General features: G+C 36.0%; 1 protein-coding gene across 1 annotated transcript; it reads left to right on the forward strand.

Annotated features, from left to right (window-relative positions):
* The first annotated feature begins 202 nt into the window (after positions 1 to 202).
* LOC18602370 (uncharacterized) lies at positions 203 to 13,784 on the forward strand. Its single transcript, XM_018118660.2, has 6 exons — positions 203 to 396; positions 898 to 1,437; positions 1,532 to 1,681; positions 2,895 to 3,083; positions 3,247 to 3,668; positions 13,070 to 13,784. Exons 1-6 carry the CDS (start codon positions 210 to 212, stop codon positions 13,676 to 13,678), a joined length of 2,097 nt encoding a protein of 698 aa, XP_017974149.1. The 5' UTR covers positions 203 to 209; the 3' UTR covers positions 13,679 to 13,784.
* The last annotated feature ends 6,155 nt before the right edge of the window (positions 13,785 to 19,939 follow it).

The following is a 19,939-nucleotide window of genomic DNA, read 5'->3' on the forward strand; positions in this document are numbered from 1 at the left end:
AAACGTGAGATTATAAAGAAGTAATTGAGACTTTATTTGATATTTATTTTTAGTATTTGCTTTTGAAATACAAAATGTTTTTCCCGACAAAAATATATACGGAGCTTAATTAATTAATTAAAAATGGGGACCGTTGGATTTCATAATTAAGCCTTCATCATTCTATAAATTCATCAGAACTTGCTCTTCATTCGCCAAGATTGCCACCGATGGCTGATCAAGACGCAAAACAGAATAAGCCACTTTTACCAGGCCAACCATCAAAAGGAGAAAATACACTCCGACCAGTTGGCCGCTTTGGTAATATAAATCTTGACGATGAGCTAGACGAAGCGAAGGCAGGAGAGTCATTATCATCGATCCATTATACTAACGAAAATGAGAACAATACTGAAGGTACGCAAGGCAATTTCATTGGATATTTGCATCAATATTCCAATGAATTCTTTTACATCTAACTCATGAATTTACCTACTTGGTTTGTTGAGTTTTAGGTTGATTAAAATTTAAATTTTTATTTGCATACAATATTAACTAATTGTATAATTTTAAATTTTTTATCTCATATTATATCTTAATCTCATCTTACTATGAAAGTGGATGTGTAAGTTTTAAAAAGGTAAGTAGTTCTCTGGAAGCCGTAACTCTTTGTTAGAGTAAGAGTAAGTGAGTATTTTTGAGAGGAGTGTGTACAAGAGTCTTTGAGTTTGGTTTGGGATATATAGAAATTTTTTTATTATAATTTAATTTTTCAATAGTAGAACTGCTTTACTTTGTGAACGTTGATAAAAAGTTAAATCACATAAATTTTTATATTTTTCTGTTTACTTTATGTTTTTGGATTTATTTTTATTATTTCTGGGACAATTATCATAGGAATATGATCGTCTGTCATAGGTATGATAAGGCGCCTAATGGAGAAAAAGAAGCAGGACGAGGGGAACCTGGATCTGGGGCTTGATCGATATGAGCCGCTTTGGGAGGCTATATCCCTTGAAGATTGGAAAGAAGTTAAAAAGCAACTGGATAGCAACCCGCTTGCTCTTACATCTCCAATAACAGCGCTTTACGAGACGGTTTTGCACATTTTGGTGAATTCGAAGGAAGCCCTTTGGCTTGTTGAGGAAATCATAGACCAAATTGACTCGGATTCGCTTGGAAAAACTGACCATCAACATGACACACCTCTAAGCATCGCGGCCTATGTGGGGAACGCTGAAGCTGCGATGATGATGGCACGCAAGAGCCCAGAATTGCTGACAAAGATTAACCACAGTAATGATTCTCCGTTTCACGCTGCCGCCAGGTTCGGGCACGAGGAAACTTTTAGCCGTCTTTTAACAGTAGCTCAAACAACTCAAATGGATGATCAGAGCTTCTTTTCCGGAGATAATGGTGCTACGATGGTTCAATATCTCATATCTTCTAATCTCTATGGTAAAGAAAAACTCACCGGTCTAACTTGATCTTATATATACATATTACAATAACTGGGCTTTCATTTTGTTCCCCTAATTAATTGCATGCAGAGGTTTAGCCCTTGATCTGCTAAAGCGCTATCCAAAATTAGGTCGTGAAAATCTCAGGCAAAGGAGAAGAATTCTGAAAGAATTGGCTAAAAAGCCTCTCGGATTTGAAAGTGGATGTAAGTTTGGATTTTGGGAACGCTTGATCTATAAAGGTTTGTCTCTTAGATTCATATTTATCCATTGGCATGCACACATCCTTTATGCTCAAATATTGACTATACAGAGGAAGAGGTCAGGGAAGGCTCAGAGGGCCTGATTGTTAAAAAGTTGTCTCTCCCCTTAAATTTGGTAAAAATATGGCATTAAACAAAAACAATAACTACATCCAAAATAAGCATTAACTAAGTATGCACCATCACTTGTCATCGGAACTTATAAAGATGTTTAAATATATATATATATATATTACTATTCTATAATTTTAATTTCCTTAAGCGATTCATTCTCTTAAAATTTCAGTAACGTTGAGATATTCTTGAATGAAATATTTGATATTCAGGATGCTAATTTAGTCCAAACTCCAAACTCAGTATTGAATGAAATTAAACCAAATTAAGTAAATCAATCAATTTTGTTGAGGGAACATAAGTACATATGAAGTGTTTCGATTTTACGGTTTGGGAATTCAACTGCACCAAAAGAGGAGATTTTGGTTAGATAGGATTTTTAAGGTTGAGTTTTGCTTGGCTTATCAAAATCGGACAAATGAATTATCTTAATAATTTTGAGAAGTCATAACTATTTTTTTAAAATGAAATTAATCACATAATTAAATTTATCATTTTCAATAGAAAGTATAAACTATGATTAAGATTTATTGAGAAAATTAAGTTTCAATCTACAAAGTAAAATTAGGATTAGAGAGTATAATTATTGTCTTGAATATATTAGCATACGCTTGTTCAAAAAATATCACCAAATTAATTATGTATTATCCCTTTTAACATTGATTGAATGGTCTTAATTTTATATTTAATATTGTTTTCCAATACGAAGTTTTTTTTTTTTGGTTTATTATGTTTTTCATCTTTTTGACATTGTTTTGATATTTAAATATTAGAAAGTTTGTCTCATGATATTGTAAACACTTTTGATGAGATCTAAAAACAATTACCCCATCTAAAAGGATTTTTAAGAAAATCATTTTATTTTTTAATTTTCATGTCAAGTCAAACGCAATGATTTAATTAAGACATATTGAAGGAATACCAATTTGGATATCGCGATATATATCAATCATGAGTACATCAAAGAAAACCATTAATGTTAAAACTATCAAAGCAAATGCAATCACATCGGTTAGTGCTATTTCTTAACGTTATCTTTTTTTTTTTTTCCATTTAATTTCTATACCAATCTTTGCAGGCATTTCGGTGACAAAGGAAGTTACTGTTCCTTCCATTCAGGCCGAAAATGATGATTGCTTGCAAATTAATATTGTTGATAGAGATAATAAAGTGAATCCTACCAACAGTGATGGGGAGCCTAAGATGAGCTCAATAGATTTCTTCGCATATTGTAGACAACAAGCCTATTCCATAATGGGTTTAATGTGTAAGTCTCTCACTTAAATTAAATTAATTCTCTTACTTATCTAGGTCAAACAAAATCTACTTGAATTTGGTCATAACTGGATCTTTTAGCTCCTAATTAGCATATATTTATCTCACGTACTTTTGAATTTAAAAACTTTTATTTCTTACCTCTTAAATGGCAGTTCCAAGCGTCAAACGCATTTATCGAACTAAGTTGATGAATGAGCAAGCTCGTCAACTCGTCAAATCAATGTGCGCCGGAGTCGTCTGGACTTTCCCCGAAGCCTCATATACATTAAAATTGCCAGTTTTAAAAGCTGCAAGTTTGGGGATTCAAGAGATTGTTCAAGAGATTTTAAAAGTATACAAAGCTTCAACAATGTTCTATGATGATAACAACTATAATATCTTTCAGCTTGCAGTTTTACATCGCCGAGAGAAGGTTTTCAATTTGGTCTACAAAATGGGTCTATCTCAAAAATGGGTAGCCAGTTATCCATGCAAGGACAATGAAAACATACTGCATTTGGCTGGGAGGTGTGCATCTTCAAGGCATATTAACGGTGCAGCTGTGCAAATGCAGTGGGAGATGCAATGGTTCACGGTAATAAATCTTTACTAGCATATGATAATTTACTAATGGTATTTTTTTCGTTTTAGATTGTTTGACATGAGACTTAAAGGCAGACAATTGAATTGTCCGACACTTAAAAGTCTTTGCATATTTTTCTTTTATAAGCCATTGACGATTTCATCAAGCATAACCCTCTCAATAAAATAAAGTCTGTCCATACATCAAAACCATGTACGGAGCATCATGCTCACAATCACGCCTCCTGTACAAAACATCCGTTTACAAGACAGCTCCTTAGACAATCCTAACAAAAAATCACATTTAACCTATTTAGGATCCGTCTAAAATATGATTAATTAACCGTTTTCACTGATTAATTAATCAGTGGAAGATACGTTGAGTTTTGAACCCAATAGCTTGAACATTTCTTTTTAGAAAAAGTTGGTAAACCTAAGATCTCTGTCACTGATAATGCTCTTCGGAACACCCCAATATTTTACCACATGTTTAAAAACTGTGCGAGCCATTTTTTCTGTAGAGCCAAACTTTTGTACTGGAATGAACGTCGCATTCTGGGAAAATCGGTCCACCACTACCAAGATTGCTATCATGTCCCCCATTTTAGGAAGTCCTACAATAAAGTCTAAAGAGATACTTACCTAAGGCTCATTCAGCACTGGTAGAGGTTTGAGCATTCCAACCGGTCTCTGTCTGTCTACTTTGTCCTCCTGACAAATGAGGCATGTCTTCGTATAATCCATCACATCCTGTCATATATGAGGCCAATAATAATCTTGTTTCAATAGTGCAATAGTCTGCTGCCAACCTGGATGTCCTGCCCAAGGAGTGTCGTGACATTCTCGCATTAGTTTCTATCTAAGCTCTCTTACTCTTGGAACAAATATGCGAGGTCCTTTTGTTAGTAGGAGTCCATTTTCCACCCAAAAGTATTTTGACTTTTCGCTCTCCACCAACTTCCTACTGGTCATTGCTTGAGGGTCTCGATGCAAATTTTTCTTAATCAGATTACAAATATCTATGGTAACTCTGCTGGCTGTCATTGGCACAATCACCCTTAGAGCTGCAAATTCGACCTTCTTATTGAGGGCATCCACTACATGGTTCGCTTTTTCAACTTTATGCTTGAAGGAGAAATTAAACTCTGCTAGTAACTCTTACCATCTTGCCTGTTTAGCTGTAAGTTTTGGTTGTGTGAAGAATTGACTTACGATTGTATAGTCAGTCTTAACCACGAATTGTGATCTTAGCAAGTAGAGTCGTTAGGCCTGTAAACAGTGAATCATTGTAAGTAGTTCTTTTTCTTGTGCTGTGTATCTCCTTTCAACTTCATTCAGCTTTCGACTTTCGAACGCTATCGAATATCCTTCTTGTAACAATACTTCTCCAAGGGCAAAGTTTGATGCATCCGTCTATACCTCGAAAGGCTTTCCAATATCAGGGAGTGATATCACAAGATTCGTCATCATCGTGTCCTTCAAACCTTCGAAGGCTTCTTGGCACTGCGGCGTCCGGTTTCACTTTTGTCCCTTTTTTAGCAATTTTGTCAATGCTACTATTCTTTTTGAATATCTTCTATAAATCTTCGATAATAATTGGCTAGCCCTAAGAAAGAATGAAACTTAATTGTATTCTTAGGGGTGGCTCATTCTTTGATAGCCTTCACTTTTTGCATATCTATTCGGATGTGCCTTTATTCAATTATGTGGCCAAGAAATTGGATTAGGGTTTGTGCGAATGCACATTTCTCCCTTTTACATATAACTGGTGGTCACGTAGCCTTTGGAAGACTTGTTGTAAATGCCGTTGATGGTCCTCTAAGGTCAAACTATACACCACAATATCGTCTAACTAGATCACCACGAACTTGTCTAAATAATCATGAAACACTTGGTTCATCAGAGTGCAAAAGGTAACAGGAGCATTGGTTAGTCCAACAGGCATAACGTGAAATTCGAATGCGCCATTCCATGTGACGCAAGTGGTTTTCGACTCATCTCCCTCGGCCACTCTTACTTGATGGCAACTTGATCTCAAATCTAGTTTGGAGAACTACTTTGCACCACTTAGCTGGTCCAAGAGATCTGCTATAAGAGGGATAGGAAATTTATTTTTAATTGTGACTTTATTCAAAGCTTGATAATCCACGTATAATTGTCAACTCCCATCTTGCTTCTTCTAAAAAAGTACCAGGGCTCTAAAGGTGCTTTTGATGATAAGATGAATTCGGCTTGAATCAGCTCGTCTAATTGTTTTCTTAGCTTCGCTAACTTTGGAGGAGTCGTCTTGTATGGCCCTTTTACAGGTGGCTTGACTCTTGAAAGTAATTTTATCTCGTGATTTACATCTCGTTCTGGTGGTAGGACCCTTGGTAGTTGTTCTAGCATCATATCTTCAAATTCTTTCAAAACCAGTTTCACTTCTTCGAGTATTAGGTTTCTGTTATCTTCACCTTTGTAGATGGGCATAGCCATGTAAAATGGCTCACCTTTCTTGATCCCCTTCTTAAACTGTATAGCTGATATCATCTTTTTTCCACTCTTAAATAGGATTGTAGCCGATACCACACATGGTCGTTCTCCAAGAAACATTAAACAACTTGCAGCAGGGAAATGGATGGCTTGTGCTTTCATCATAAAATCCAAGCCCAAGATAAAATCAAAATCATCTATAGTGGCTACAATCAAGTTTATCTTCCCTTCCCAAGAGCTAATCTTAATCTTTACGTCTTTAACATTTCCTATTATAATTGAAGCTGACGAGTTAATTGCTTTCATATGTCCAAAATCTTTCTCAACTTTAAGATCGCACCTATTTGCCTCTCTCGGGGTGATAAAAGTGTCTAAGGCTCCTATGTTGAGCATGACTTTGGTATTTTTCTCATTCAACAACACCTCTACATACATTAGACCTCGTTAGGGCTCCTTCTCCATATTTTCTAATTGTGCTTGCAAGGCACTGAGGAAATGAATAGAACCCATTCGTGTTGGCTTTTCCTCGGCTTCTTCGATTGTTGTGTACGGTAGGGGTGTCTCAACATTGGCAATACATATCGCACTAAGAGCTGCTCGATGAGAACAGTCAGCTACTTGATGAGGTTCCTTGCATAAAAAACAAGATATCGGTGGCTGTGGCTTGAAGTTTCATGGCTTGTTTGTTCTCAGTTAGGGTGAATCTCTAGTAAGTGGTCTTTTATCACCTCCTCACTTAAGGGTCTACTTACTCTCAAAAATTTTGCCCTACAATTTGAGCTAAAGCTATTGGTCTTGGACCAAGTGTCTTTTCTTTTATTCGAGTTTTCACTATAATCAATAAGGCGTTCAGCAACCACTATTGCCTAAGTCACATCTTATACCCTTTGTCGCTGTAACTCCGTCCTCGTCCATGGTTTCAAACCTTCAAGGAAATAAAACAGTTTATCTTTTTCAATCATATCCCTAATATCTAGCATCAAAGTAGAAAAGTTCCTCACAAACTCTCGCACTAATCCTGTTTGTGACAACTCCTACAACTTCCATTGTGCCATATACTCAACATTCTCAAGGAAAAACTAGTTCTTTAATACTTGCTATGGGTCCACCCAAGTGTTGATACGACACTCCCCACCGATGAATTTGGAATGCCACCACATCTTTGTGTCCCCAGTAAGATACATTGAAGCCATCGCCACTTTGTCCCCCTCCGACTCTGTGTGCACAGGTTGAAAATTTTGTTCCATATCAAAAAAGAAGTTCTACAACTCCTTAGCATCTTAGACCCCTTCATATCGCTTGGGTTCTGATACTTTGGCCATTTTCCCTCAATCTCTTGGATTCCCACCAGCATTACTTGCAACAATAACCAAAACATTTACATAGGCTTTCAGTTCTTCAATCTCACCTTGAAAAGTGCTCAATGCATCCCTAGTCTCATCACTCAAGGTATTAATCATCTCGGGCAGTTCTCGCTAGACTGTCTCAATTTCATCTATTCATTCGTGCGGAACCATTTGAACTTTTACTATGGCCACCGTGGCCTCTAGCTCGTCAATCTCTGATGGTCCTCTGGTGTAATCCTCGTGGTCACTATTTGTACACTTTTAAATAAGCACATCTTGCTTGTGGTCTGATACCAACTGTGATGAACTTCGCTCCTTCGCCTAAGTATGCGATAGTTCATGTGGCACTTAAGTGGATGCTTCCACGCAAGTTAATCAATACTCAATTATATCTGATCCAACATTAATAATAACAATAAATCAGACTAAGAGAACCTGCATCAAAATCAAAAGGCATATTGAATGCCATATATGCAACCACTGAGTTATAAAAAGAAAAAATATTTTATTAATATAAAATTAATTACAAAGGGACTGAGACATGCCATCGTTGGGCCATAGGGGCAGCCTTAGATGATTTGCTGCAAACATACCTTTACTAGTGAGGCAGCCCAACAATCTGCCAATTGCTTACCTCTTATGAAGAGTTTACGAAATTTTACAAGTATTCTACCAATAGCCATTATAATGCTTGAAATGAAAACATTTCTTTTCTAAAGGTTCTCTCCCCCTAAAGACTTAACAAGTATTTGTGGAGGTGTCACCACGAGCCATTACATTGTTTGAAAGAGGGACATGTCCCTTACAGGTATAAAATACTCAATCTCATAGACAATTCTACACTATCATAATCCGATACAAGGTTAGCTCATAACACTCTGCATAGTTTGAGTCATTCTCCTCTATTGGTCTCGAAAATAACACTAGCATCTTTCCTTTTCATCCCTCAACACTCCTCCAACTCCCTCTACCTTGGTTTTCCTTTTACTACCCCATCAATGTCAAACTTAAGGGAATTTCCATATGGAGGTTTCCATGCCTCCTTTTGCCCCTCTCTCTCTCTCTCTCTCTCTCTCTCTCTCTCTCTCTCTCTCTTCTTTTTTCCACTATGAAACTATCCTCTCCTTTGGATTTTGCCACCATGCTAACTCAACAAATTCTTTATCCTCTTCGTATGCTTTCACCCAACAAAAAGATCTTAGTTTTACCAATACCACTAAAGTTTTAATCTCCCATTTCTTTTCCTCAAAAATCATTTCATACCTAGCCGCCTAAAGAGACGACATTGTAGCTCCCAAATAAGCATTCCTCTCATTTTTTTCGCCTCAAATCTTCCTAGATCTACTCACTGTTCCATAAAAGAAGCAATCAAATATGGAAGACAACCCACTGTACCCCGCCACTCATAATCTTCTCCCAATACCTCAAACTCCAATCGCAATTCAACAATACATGGTCGTAATCCTCCTCACTTTCCTTGCGCCATGGGCATAGTTTCTCTTCAATTAACAAAGAAACTCCTCTGGTAACTTGAAATTCTTTACTACGAATTTTCTCCAAGTAAACTAACTACGAAAAGCACTGAACCTTTGGTGGGACTTCTGCTTTTCATATCCATCCAAAAAACTTCTCATCGAAACCTCAGGGAGATTGCCAATAAAATGAGTGACATTTTTTAAAGAAAAACACCCATGATTGTCAAATTTCCAAATAAGTCGATCCTCTTCTCCTTTTCTGATTCTTACTCCCTCCAATTTCTTTCAAATGTCTTTCCAAATCTTTCTACCGCTTGTACAATTGCCTACGGAATTCAAAATACCCATTTTCTCTCTCTCTCTCTCTCTCCTATTTCTTCCTCCACAAATAATCACATACCCTCGCCTTCTTTTTTATGTCAATCATCAATTTTATTAACAAAAAACCGATTACAAAGATTAGAAAAGTGCATACAATCACTAAGATCAGATAGATTCAGTGATATAGTGCTTACACACTTGAAAAAACATCATACAGCCACCAGAAATATTCATAACTAATACATGCCCTCATCTAAAGCAACTCAAGTTTTCTTAAAAAAAAAAGGCATACAATGAGCAGAACAGCATTCCACTAACTATATCGCCATTAATACGTTACTGCAACATTATATAGGAACAGCGACAAACCACTAGCATTGCATTAACTGCATGGAACATCGGCAGAAAATCATCATATTCAATAGAAACATAGGCACAATCATCATTCGAAAACAAAAAACAGACAACACATCCTAGTAAAATCACCTCCTTATCAAACACTTCACCATAATGCAAAGAAGCATTCATTTCTATCAACCTGTACTTAGTCAATGAGTTTGCTAAAGAGTTAGCATCTCGAAGTGTGTGAATTAAGACAGCCAATCTTCATCACCAGTGAATCAATCTCATTGAAAACAACCCAATTGTTCTAATTGCACATATGCTCATTGCCCACCCATGTATTACACACTCGAAGCTTGAACCAGAATTCACACAAATAAAGATAAATAAAAACAGAGCAGAAAAAATTTCATCTGCAACAACCAACAAAAATCAAAAGCATCTGCAAATTAAAATGAAAATAAACAGAACCGAAAGACTGACAAGGCCTTTGTGCTCTCATTCTCCAGCTGCACCATCTTTTCCATAATTTCACCATCATTATCTGCAGCCTTATGACCCAGATGTTGACCAACATTGATAATTTCCTCATCTTCTTTTCTAATTAGAGCATTTCCGTTCAAAAAATCACCTTTTGAAAGAGAATCATTTGCAATTTTACTAGCTGAAGAATCGGTGTGCTCTTATTATGTCTCCTCCTTTTTTTTGTCCACTTTTTTATGCTTTTTATATTTCTTTTCACCCTTGAATCTCACATTCGGTTCAAATAAATCCATCCCTCTTCATAATTTTTCTCTTCTAGATAATTTTCGTCCACCTTCATATTCCAAATCACCCTCACCGATCCCCTTGCCTTCTTATTACATTCCAGGAAAAAGAGTTGTGGGGAAAAAGACTTTCAATGGCTTATCCGGGAACCAATCATCCAACCAAGACATTATTTTCTTTCCCTTTCCTAACAGCCACTGACATCCCTCAGTCCCCATGTAACTCAGTAAGCCTTCAACTTCCTTAAGGCTCACCACATCCTTCCACATTTTGGACGTGTTTAGTTTCTTCTTATCTGAAGGGATCCACTCAAGCTCCACTTCCCCGTATTTTGCCTTTTTTTACCTTTCTCCATAATGAATCCCGCTTCTTTTCGTACCTCCACACCACTATTTGCTTAAAAGTGCAATTTCTTATTCAACAGATTCAAGATACCTAACCATTCTCTCACCTTGGACCAACACATTGCCTCCCACTTAACCTTCATTATTTTCTTCTTCCCTTCACTACGCCCACAAGAAATTTCTTCTCATCTCATCATCCTTTCATGCCACAAGGGGAGGGATGACAACGTTGAATTGATCATAGTGACCACCCTCCTGAAAGTAGTTTACTTTTCCATCCCTTATCGGAGTTTCCAAGTAATTGAAGGATAAATCACTTGCCCTACAACTAAATCTAACTACTTTTTTTTTTTTTTAAGTTGGAATTTTATTGATAGCAGAAGCTAGAATGCCACGAAAAGTCTTAAACCTAGATAGTAAAAGACTTCTTTTGGCCTAGAAGCTAGCTTCGAAAGAAGCTTGAAACTATGCATTTGCAAAAGTGACCAGGCTGCTCAACCAGAAAATAGCAGCATCACAAAAAAGTACAACTACTGAACAAAAACAAAGTTTTAGCTGTACTCTACCCACGAGGAAGCAGAAGAACAACAAAGCAACGGCAAGCTTTTCCTTCACGAAACAAGTAGCTTCCTCTGAGAAAAACCAACCCCATACAAGATAAAACTAAAAACTATACCCTATCAAAGTAGAAATAGTGGACAAAAGGTAGCAAGAGAAAACATTGACAGGACATAGTGAAGCACCATCCCTGGCAGTAAACTTAACAAACGCCAGAGGCTCAAAATCTGGATAAGTTCTCATGCTGGAATCACCCTGAAAAGACATCCAGCAAGAGCATTCCATTCAGCCACGAAAAGCAGCGAGAAACCCCCCTGCACGCAAAGACAATCAACACCTTGGGCACATTCGACAATCAACCCCATCAACCAAAGTCGGCCATGAATCGCAAGCCTTGTCATCCCCGTGCAACCAAGACATAAGCAACCACCAGTAAATCCAAGTCATCCACAAATAACCAAATCATCCTTGAGCCACACCATCAAGCCATCCCTCCACCCCACAGTCCTTGGAAAGAATCAAACCAAGCTCCAAATACACGTCCAAAAAAACCAAAGAGCGACAACAGCTCTTAAAAAACAGCAGAAGGAACCTTGTCACCATTGGATAGCATAGACATCCACCAAAAGCATCCATCCTCAAGATCCCCCCAACAACCAACGTTGAACAAGACCCAACAAAATGCAAGTCAGCAGAGGAAACCCAACAAATTAGAAATTCAACAGAAACAAGGCAGCCCTCAACATCACCCCTCTGCAACGGCAGTCCCATCACCACTCTTTAACCCAAAAAACTCAGCATTACAAGACGGGCAACCCTTTTGCTGACAGTAGGAAGCTTAAACCAGAAACAGAACAAAGCCATAACTCAGGCTCCGAACACAGTGATTCAAATTATTATTGTTAAATTTTTTTCCAATTATTTTCTTTTCTTTTTTTTTTTTCGTTTTCGTTTTCTTCTTTTTTTCTTCTGGTTTCTCTTTTCCTTAAAAGTGAATTTGTATCCTTATTTCTGAAAATAACACCCAGTTTCAATTGAATAAGACCTCACTATTCTAGCAAAAATCAAGCCATTTGATCTACCCAATTAGAAAGGCAAGCTCGTGAACCATATCTCACTTAGCCCACGAAGAGAAAACCTCACAAGAGACTCATAATCCGACCCTCTCCCCCCCTTACCCCTCTACCTCATAAAAGAGCATGAAAGACAGTGCAGCATGAAGACAGAAGAAAGCACCCTTTTTTTCCCTTTCCTCGCCCCTCCCAAACCTCCTGGATCCTTCCTATCTTTCTCCCTACCATCAATGATCTCATCAATTAGAAGTATCCTATCCACTATCTGTCTACCTCTAACAAAACTTCTTTGACTATGGGAGACTAACGTCGTGATTACCCTTGTTAACCTCCCAAGGAGCTTAATGAAAATCTTACAGGATGAATTTATTAAACTAATTGACCCACATTCCCTAAGTCCTTTTGGACTATTGACTTTTGGTATTAGAGTCAGGGAGAATGAATTTAACCTTTTTTCCATGTTGCTAGTCCTACAAAATTACAAAACAAAATCTAACACATCATCCTTTCCTGTTTCCCATTCCTTCTTCATAATAATTGTACAAAATACTTTTCATTTCATTATCGATAAATAAATCAATGTTTTAGGAATGTTGTCATGGTGTAACAGTTGTTGCTCCACTACAAGGTTCCAATTTCTTACATGAGAATTAAAGGTAAATTAATTTTAAATTTTTTTTTATTAATTCTTTGTTTTTTTTTGGTTATCGCACAGGCAGTGGAAAAATTTGTCCATCCATTACTGCTGGAAGAACGAAACACTGAGAAGAAAACTCCAAGAGAAGTGTTTGATGATGAACATAAGAACTTGGTGAAGGAGGGGGAGAAATGGATGAGAGACACTGCTACATCATGTATGGTTGTGGATGCACTAATCATTGCTATGGTGTTTGCAGCAATAATCGCTGTGCCAGGAAACAATGAGAAAGGAATACCAAACTTTAGGCATGAAACACTTTTCGAAGTGTTTGTCATAGCAGATGCAGCTGCACTTTTTTCTTCTTCTGCTTCATTGTTGTTATTCGTGCGAATCTTGACTTCCCGCTACGCAGAGGAAGATTTTATTAAGGCCTTGCCGAAGAGTTTACTTTTGGGTCTTATCACCTTAATTTTTTCCATAGCAACCATGCTGGTAGCCTCTAGCTCAGCCTTGATTATGCTCATAGATGCAGTCCCTGGTCCAAAGGTGATGCCTAGGAAGTCGACCGTCATTCCGGTGGCCATATTGGTTGCTTTTCCAATTATCTTCTTTATATGGTCACAGTCTCATCTCCTCATTGACGTGCTTCTATCCACTTATTGCCCCACTATTCTTTGCTACTAAGTGACAAGTATTCTCTTTCTGTTTTACTTGTGCACTCGAATGTTGAACCTCAATAAAAGCATAGATTGCCTTATTTTGAAATCCAAAATATATCAATCTCAATGAAGGATTGGAAATCAAAACTCATAATACTTGTGTAATGTTATAAATTTGTACTTTCCTACAGATATCTGTCTTTTTTATAATTCATTTGGGTTTCAATAATTTTAAACATTAAAAGTAAAAATTTATATATATAAATTAAGAATAGTAATAAAAAATAATATGCGGAGAAGAAATTCTTGCAAAGTAAGAATTTCAAATAGAAAATGTTGTTTAGATTTGTATAACATTTACAAAGATTAATAAACTTGGAAGAGACAAAAAAGACCCCTACAATTTAGAAAATACCCAAATAACCAAAAAATCCCTATCCCACTGACGTTAGTAAAAGACTGAAACATCCTCAATTTATTATAAAAATATAGAAATGCCCTCAACATTAAAGAGAAACTAAACATAAGGGACGAAAATGACCTCATCATTTCTTCAAATACCAATTATATATATCTCATAAAAAATTCCTATCATCTAAACTAGACTTAGCAATTTTGGACAAACACCAGAAGACACAAAATTGAATAAGTTTAGATTTAGCTTTATCATATTTCGTGTCTTAATTATGTTGACACGATTAACACGTTTAATTAATCGTGTTATCGTATTTAAACGTATATAGGAGACACATTTAATGTTAATGATAGATTTTATTAGTATGATAATGAATTTTATATATGTTATTTATGTTAAATTTTATTATGTTTGATGTTATTATTATTTTGTTATAAATGTTTTTATAATTATTGATTGAAGTTTGAAAAATAAAATTATATTTAATTGTAAATATTTTAAGTTAATCATATTAAATGTGTTAGGAAAAAATTATGTTGATCGTTTAATTATGTTTATTAATCGTGTCGTGTTGTATAAAAAATCCTAATACATTTAATAAATATGTTAATCGTATTGTGTCAGTGTTACACAGTTATTAAATATATCTGTGTATATATTTTAGATGCTGACACGAATAATTATTCGTATCATGTTCGTATTTCGTCTTATAATATTTTATGTCTTAATCGTATCGACATGATTAATATATAAAAATACGAATTACTAAGTTTAATTTAAAGAGACATATATACCGCACATGTCCAAAAATCAGATAAAATAAATCAAGCAAAGTGTCAAAAAAATCAGCCCAACTACATGTCAAACAATTTGGCCATCCACATGTCAAACTATTATCCCATTTGGAGACAACTTTTACATATAGTTATAAATAAGTATTTGCACATATAAAGCCTATACTAGACAACAAATAAAGTTGCAGATTCACGCAAAATGATTATGGCAACAAAATAAAGTTACAAATATTGTTGTTGTGCTTGGTCAACTCTAACCTCCTTAAGAATATCTCTGATAAAGTCAAAGACTAGAATTTCTTCGAATTCTCTAAGAAAACTTGCACCACTTTTTCCACCAGCTGAGTGTTTTTTCTCACCTTGGAGTTCCTTCTCCACTTCCCTTCCTTGTTCAAATCCCTTTTCACCTTTTCCATCTTCCTTTTCTTGCCCTTGTTCTGTTTCAAGAAGTTTTGTAATCTCTTGCTCCTTTTCATTGTTCATTTACTCTTTCCTAATTTATTCACGTTTAGCTTCTTCGTTTTCAAAATTCCCCATTTTATTTTGATCCATATATTCATTTTTAGGCATTTCTTTTCGAGTTTCTCTTTCATGATCAGATGTTACAACCTTAAACTATTTTGTAGTTGTTCTCTCACTAGATTGACTTGTAGTAGTGGTTAGAGCTTTATGGGATTTTGTTTTCTTGGCTTGATGTAACAGGGCTTCAAGTTACTGAAGTTTCTCTTCAATTTTTGTAATCGTCACAGCTTGATCAGTAAACTTCCCACCAATTCTCATGAGAAGATTAAATATTATGTCACCTTGAGGAGGGGATTGATTGACCTTGGTGAAGAGTGTTGAAGGACTACCAGTTGGAGGGGGCAAAGGCTACCTTTTCTGATCTTAATACAGTCATTTCTCTAAATCTTGTAACCCATCTTCAACACACTCCCTAAAAATATCCCTTGATCCTTATTTGTGGTAAAATTATATTGAAACCTTACATTCCAAATTCTGTTATTTTTCGCTAAGGCTGTAAAGATATTGCCACACGGAAGATTTGCTTTGTCCCCTAATGTAGTTGTTCTTATTCTTTCCACCATGTATCTTCCCACATTTAGTGGGATTTCATTGAAGACAGCCTCCATTAACCACAAATCCTGTGCACTCACACAACTGAAGTCGTTACTTCTTCCATGGAGAGTAGTTGCTATGAAATAATGAAGAATTCTAAGCTGAGCATTCTTTATCTCGCTAGCATAGCTCCTAGAAGAAAACTTTTCCTTTTTTTCAATTACAATCTCCCAAAGATGGCTTGGATCATATTTCTCAATTATTTTGTACTCTTCTATTTCAAATTCTATTTTTAGGAATTCTCCTAAATCCTGAGCACTGATCTGAAAATTTCTACCATATAAAAATACATTCAAGCTATCTTCAGCAAACTCATTAAGATCTTCCAATTTAGTTTTGTCAATAATAATGCTAGAGTAAATTTATTTAATTAAGGAAGGGCTGAACCTCCTATCTCTAAATGTACTCATAAACTTCAATTTTAATGTTTCAAAATAATTTTCTAAATCCTCTTTCACTACCGGAGCATCACTAAAACTACCCCAATCAAAAACCTCCCCACAAGAAATTGTAGCATTCTCAATTTTTCTAAACCTATCAGCATGCAAGTCATTTTGAAATCAAGAAGAAGAACCAGTACTTTTCCTTGCGATGGCTCTTGCATCTGTCTGTCCTTTCTCTTTCTCTATCATTTTCTTTTTGCTTCCATTTTTCTTTTCTACTAAAGATTCATTGATTTTTCCTTTCTTTTTAAGGGGATGTGATGGAGAATCGTTAGCTTTCCTTTTTCCTTTTTCCTTTTTAGCTACTTTGTGGGTAAGAGGTGTTTTTGCCAAGGGATTTTCTTTCCTAGGGCTTCTTCGGTTTAAGAGGAAGGTAGAGAAAAGAAAATCTAAAGGCTCTTGGATATTGATTTTGAATGTAACTGACTCTCTAAATAGGTGGAGGGTCCGTTTATGTGGAGTTAATAACCAGTTACCCGTTTTTTGTGACTGATGTCCTGTACAACCTGCCTAATTTTTTTTATTTTAAAGAAAAATTCTTGCATGATAGTTTCTCTTTTCCACATATTACCTATAATCGATTAGAGTAATCCTTAATTGATTACTATTTTATGACTCGGTACGTTTCTAACTACCATAATTGCATTAACTAGTTAAGGGGTCTATTAACTGATTATCGTGATCTTTATTTCTATTTCACCATTCCTCTAACTTATCACAATCATCCTTTAATCAATTATGTCAAGAAGTGAGCAGGATTATCACAAGACTTATCATAAAAAAATGATCAATTTTGTAGAATTTAGAGTTCATCAGCATCAATCATTCCTAAATCCACAAAATTGTTCTTCATTTAATGGTTTTATAAAAATATCAGCTAATTGATGCAAGTGGTCTACAAAATTTATTTCAATATTTCATTTAAGCACATGATCTCTAATGAAATGATATTTTATTTATATGTGCTTTGTTCCAGAATGTTGAACTAGATTTTTGAAGATATTTATGGCATTCATTTTATCACAAAGATAAGAACTTTATGCATAGCCATTCCAAAGTCATTTAGTTGTTACCTAATCCATAGAATTTGTGCACAACAACTACCTAGTGATATATACTTAACTTCAGCAGTTGATAGAGCAATAGAATTTTGTTTCTTGCAAGACCAAGACACAAGCATGTTGCCAAGGAATTGACAAGTACCACTAGTTCTTTTCCGATCAATTTTGCTACTAGCAAAATCAGTATCAGAATAGCCAAAAAGATTGAAATATGAACCTTTTGGATACCATAAGCCTAAGTTTTGAGTATATAAGAGATATCTAAAAATCCTTTCACTGCAATCATATGTGATTCCTTGGGACATGATTGGAATCTTGCATAAAGGCATATATTAAATAAGATATCAAGCCTACTTGCAGTTAGGTAAAAGAGTGAACCAATTATACCTCTATAGAGCTTTTAATCTACATCTTTCCCTTTGTCATCTTTGTCAAGCTTTGTGGAGGTGCTCATGGGAGTTTTAATTGATTTCATATTCGTCACTCTAAATTTCTTCAGCATTTCTTTGGTGTACTTCTCTTAGTTTATGAATATTCCATCCTCACATTGTTTGATTTATAGACCAAGGAAGAACTTTACTTCTTCTATCATGCTCATTTCAAATTCTCACTGCATTTCTTCTTCTTGATTATAGCCTTGAGCAACTTACCTTACCTTATTTCTTACCACATTTCCTAACTCATCCATCTTATTCTTAAATACCCATTTTGTTCCAATAATTGGATGGTTGGTTGGCCTTGGAACTAAGGTCCAAACCTTGTTCCTTTCAAATTGGTCTAATTCTTCTTGCATTGTGTAGATACTAGATTTTGGTTAATACTGTTACTCTAAAGAATTATGTTACAACATAATATTGTAAAGAGAACAACCAGAACAAGTGAAGTGTTACTTCACGCAGAATAACTAGAACAAGTGAAGCGCTACTTCACGCAGAACAAGTGAAGCGCTACTTTAAGTATTACTTAAAGCAGAACAATTAGAAAAAGTAAAGTATTACTCCATATGGAATAACTAATACAAGTAGAACAATCACTTTGAATAGAATAACCGCTTCACTTGGATGACAGTGAAAGTAACTCAGAATAAGTGACAGGGTTCATGGGTTACTTTCATCTTGGGATGTTTCAGAGAGTTTGGCTTGGTGGCTCAGATATGGAGGTAGTTAAGAGGTCTTTCTCTTAACCCTTTCCTGAAGTACAAGTGTTTCACCCTCTTACCTTGTTCTCGTATACTTATTCATGTACAGCTTATTCTCTTGTACCTATGCTTGTACACCTCTTTTATATTACCTTTACTTGAGAACAAATCTTACTACATCCAATTATAGTAACGGTTACTTACATTAATATTCTTCATAATAATATCATTCATTAGGCGCATTAAAGCCTATTCTTATGTAACCGTCACTTTTAGCACTATAAATAGAGCCTCACAATTCATTTGGGGGGACTCTTTTTTTTTGGCCTCTCCGAACACATTCTCAACTTGAGAGCTTCTCTCTCTAAATTCTCTCTCTAATTATCTTGTACTCTCTAAGTCTCTTTAAGTCTTTTCTTATTGTCTTCCACCTGTCACAACACTTATTACTTCAGGAACTGCTTCAATCTTCCTCTCTGCCTCCTCTGGCATGTCCTCTTACTTGTTTGCAATACTTCCTCTCCCTATCACAAGAACCCCCTTTACATTTTGGCGACTCCATTGGGGAGGAGTGATTGCATTAAGTAAGACTTTTACTGCTGAAATTTCTTGTTTTCGAAAAAGATGGAGAGTTCCATTGGCAACCAGGATGCGCCTGTTCCTTCCTACATTCAAGATCTGATGAGAATGATTCAAACTTCCCAAGAGAGGATGCAAATTTTGGAGGACAATAATAAGCGAATGATGGACACTATATCTCAATTTGCATCCTCTACTGTCACCACTTTTCAAGCTCAATCTGTGCATCCTAATGAGAGTGCACCTGCTGGGGTCACTCATCTAGTTACAAACATTGAGGAGAATGGAGGCAATGGAGAAGGTGCAGTTGATGTAGTAGTTGCTGCAAACCCTAACCCTACCAACACCACTATTGCAGTTACTCCAACTACTACTTCTACTGCAGTAATCCCACCTATTCCTACTCAAGGATTTGTAACACTGGAAGAGCTCCAAAAGTTGTTAGATCAGAAGAACAAGAGTTTGAATTTTTCTGAGTTTGATCTCAAGTTGCCTTACCCGGCTAGTGTAGCTGCAAAACCATATCCTAAAGACTATACTAGCCCTAAGTTCAAACAATTTAATGGAAAGACTGATGATGCACGCGAACATGTCATGAAATTTGTGGAGACTCTTGGAGTAGCTGGATTGGATGATGACCTGAAGTTGAAAGAATTCTCCAAGTCTCTCACTGAGAAGGCTTATACATGGTATGTTAACCTTACTCCTGGTTCTGTTCAATCTTGGAATCAGATGTGTCG

Source organism: Theobroma cacao, chromosome 4 (genome assembly GCF_053813885.1).
Source record: "Theobroma cacao isolate CCN51 chromosome 4, ASM5381388v1, whole genome shotgun sequence".
NCBI lineage: Eukaryota > Viridiplantae > Streptophyta > Magnoliopsida > Malvales > Malvaceae > Theobroma > Theobroma cacao.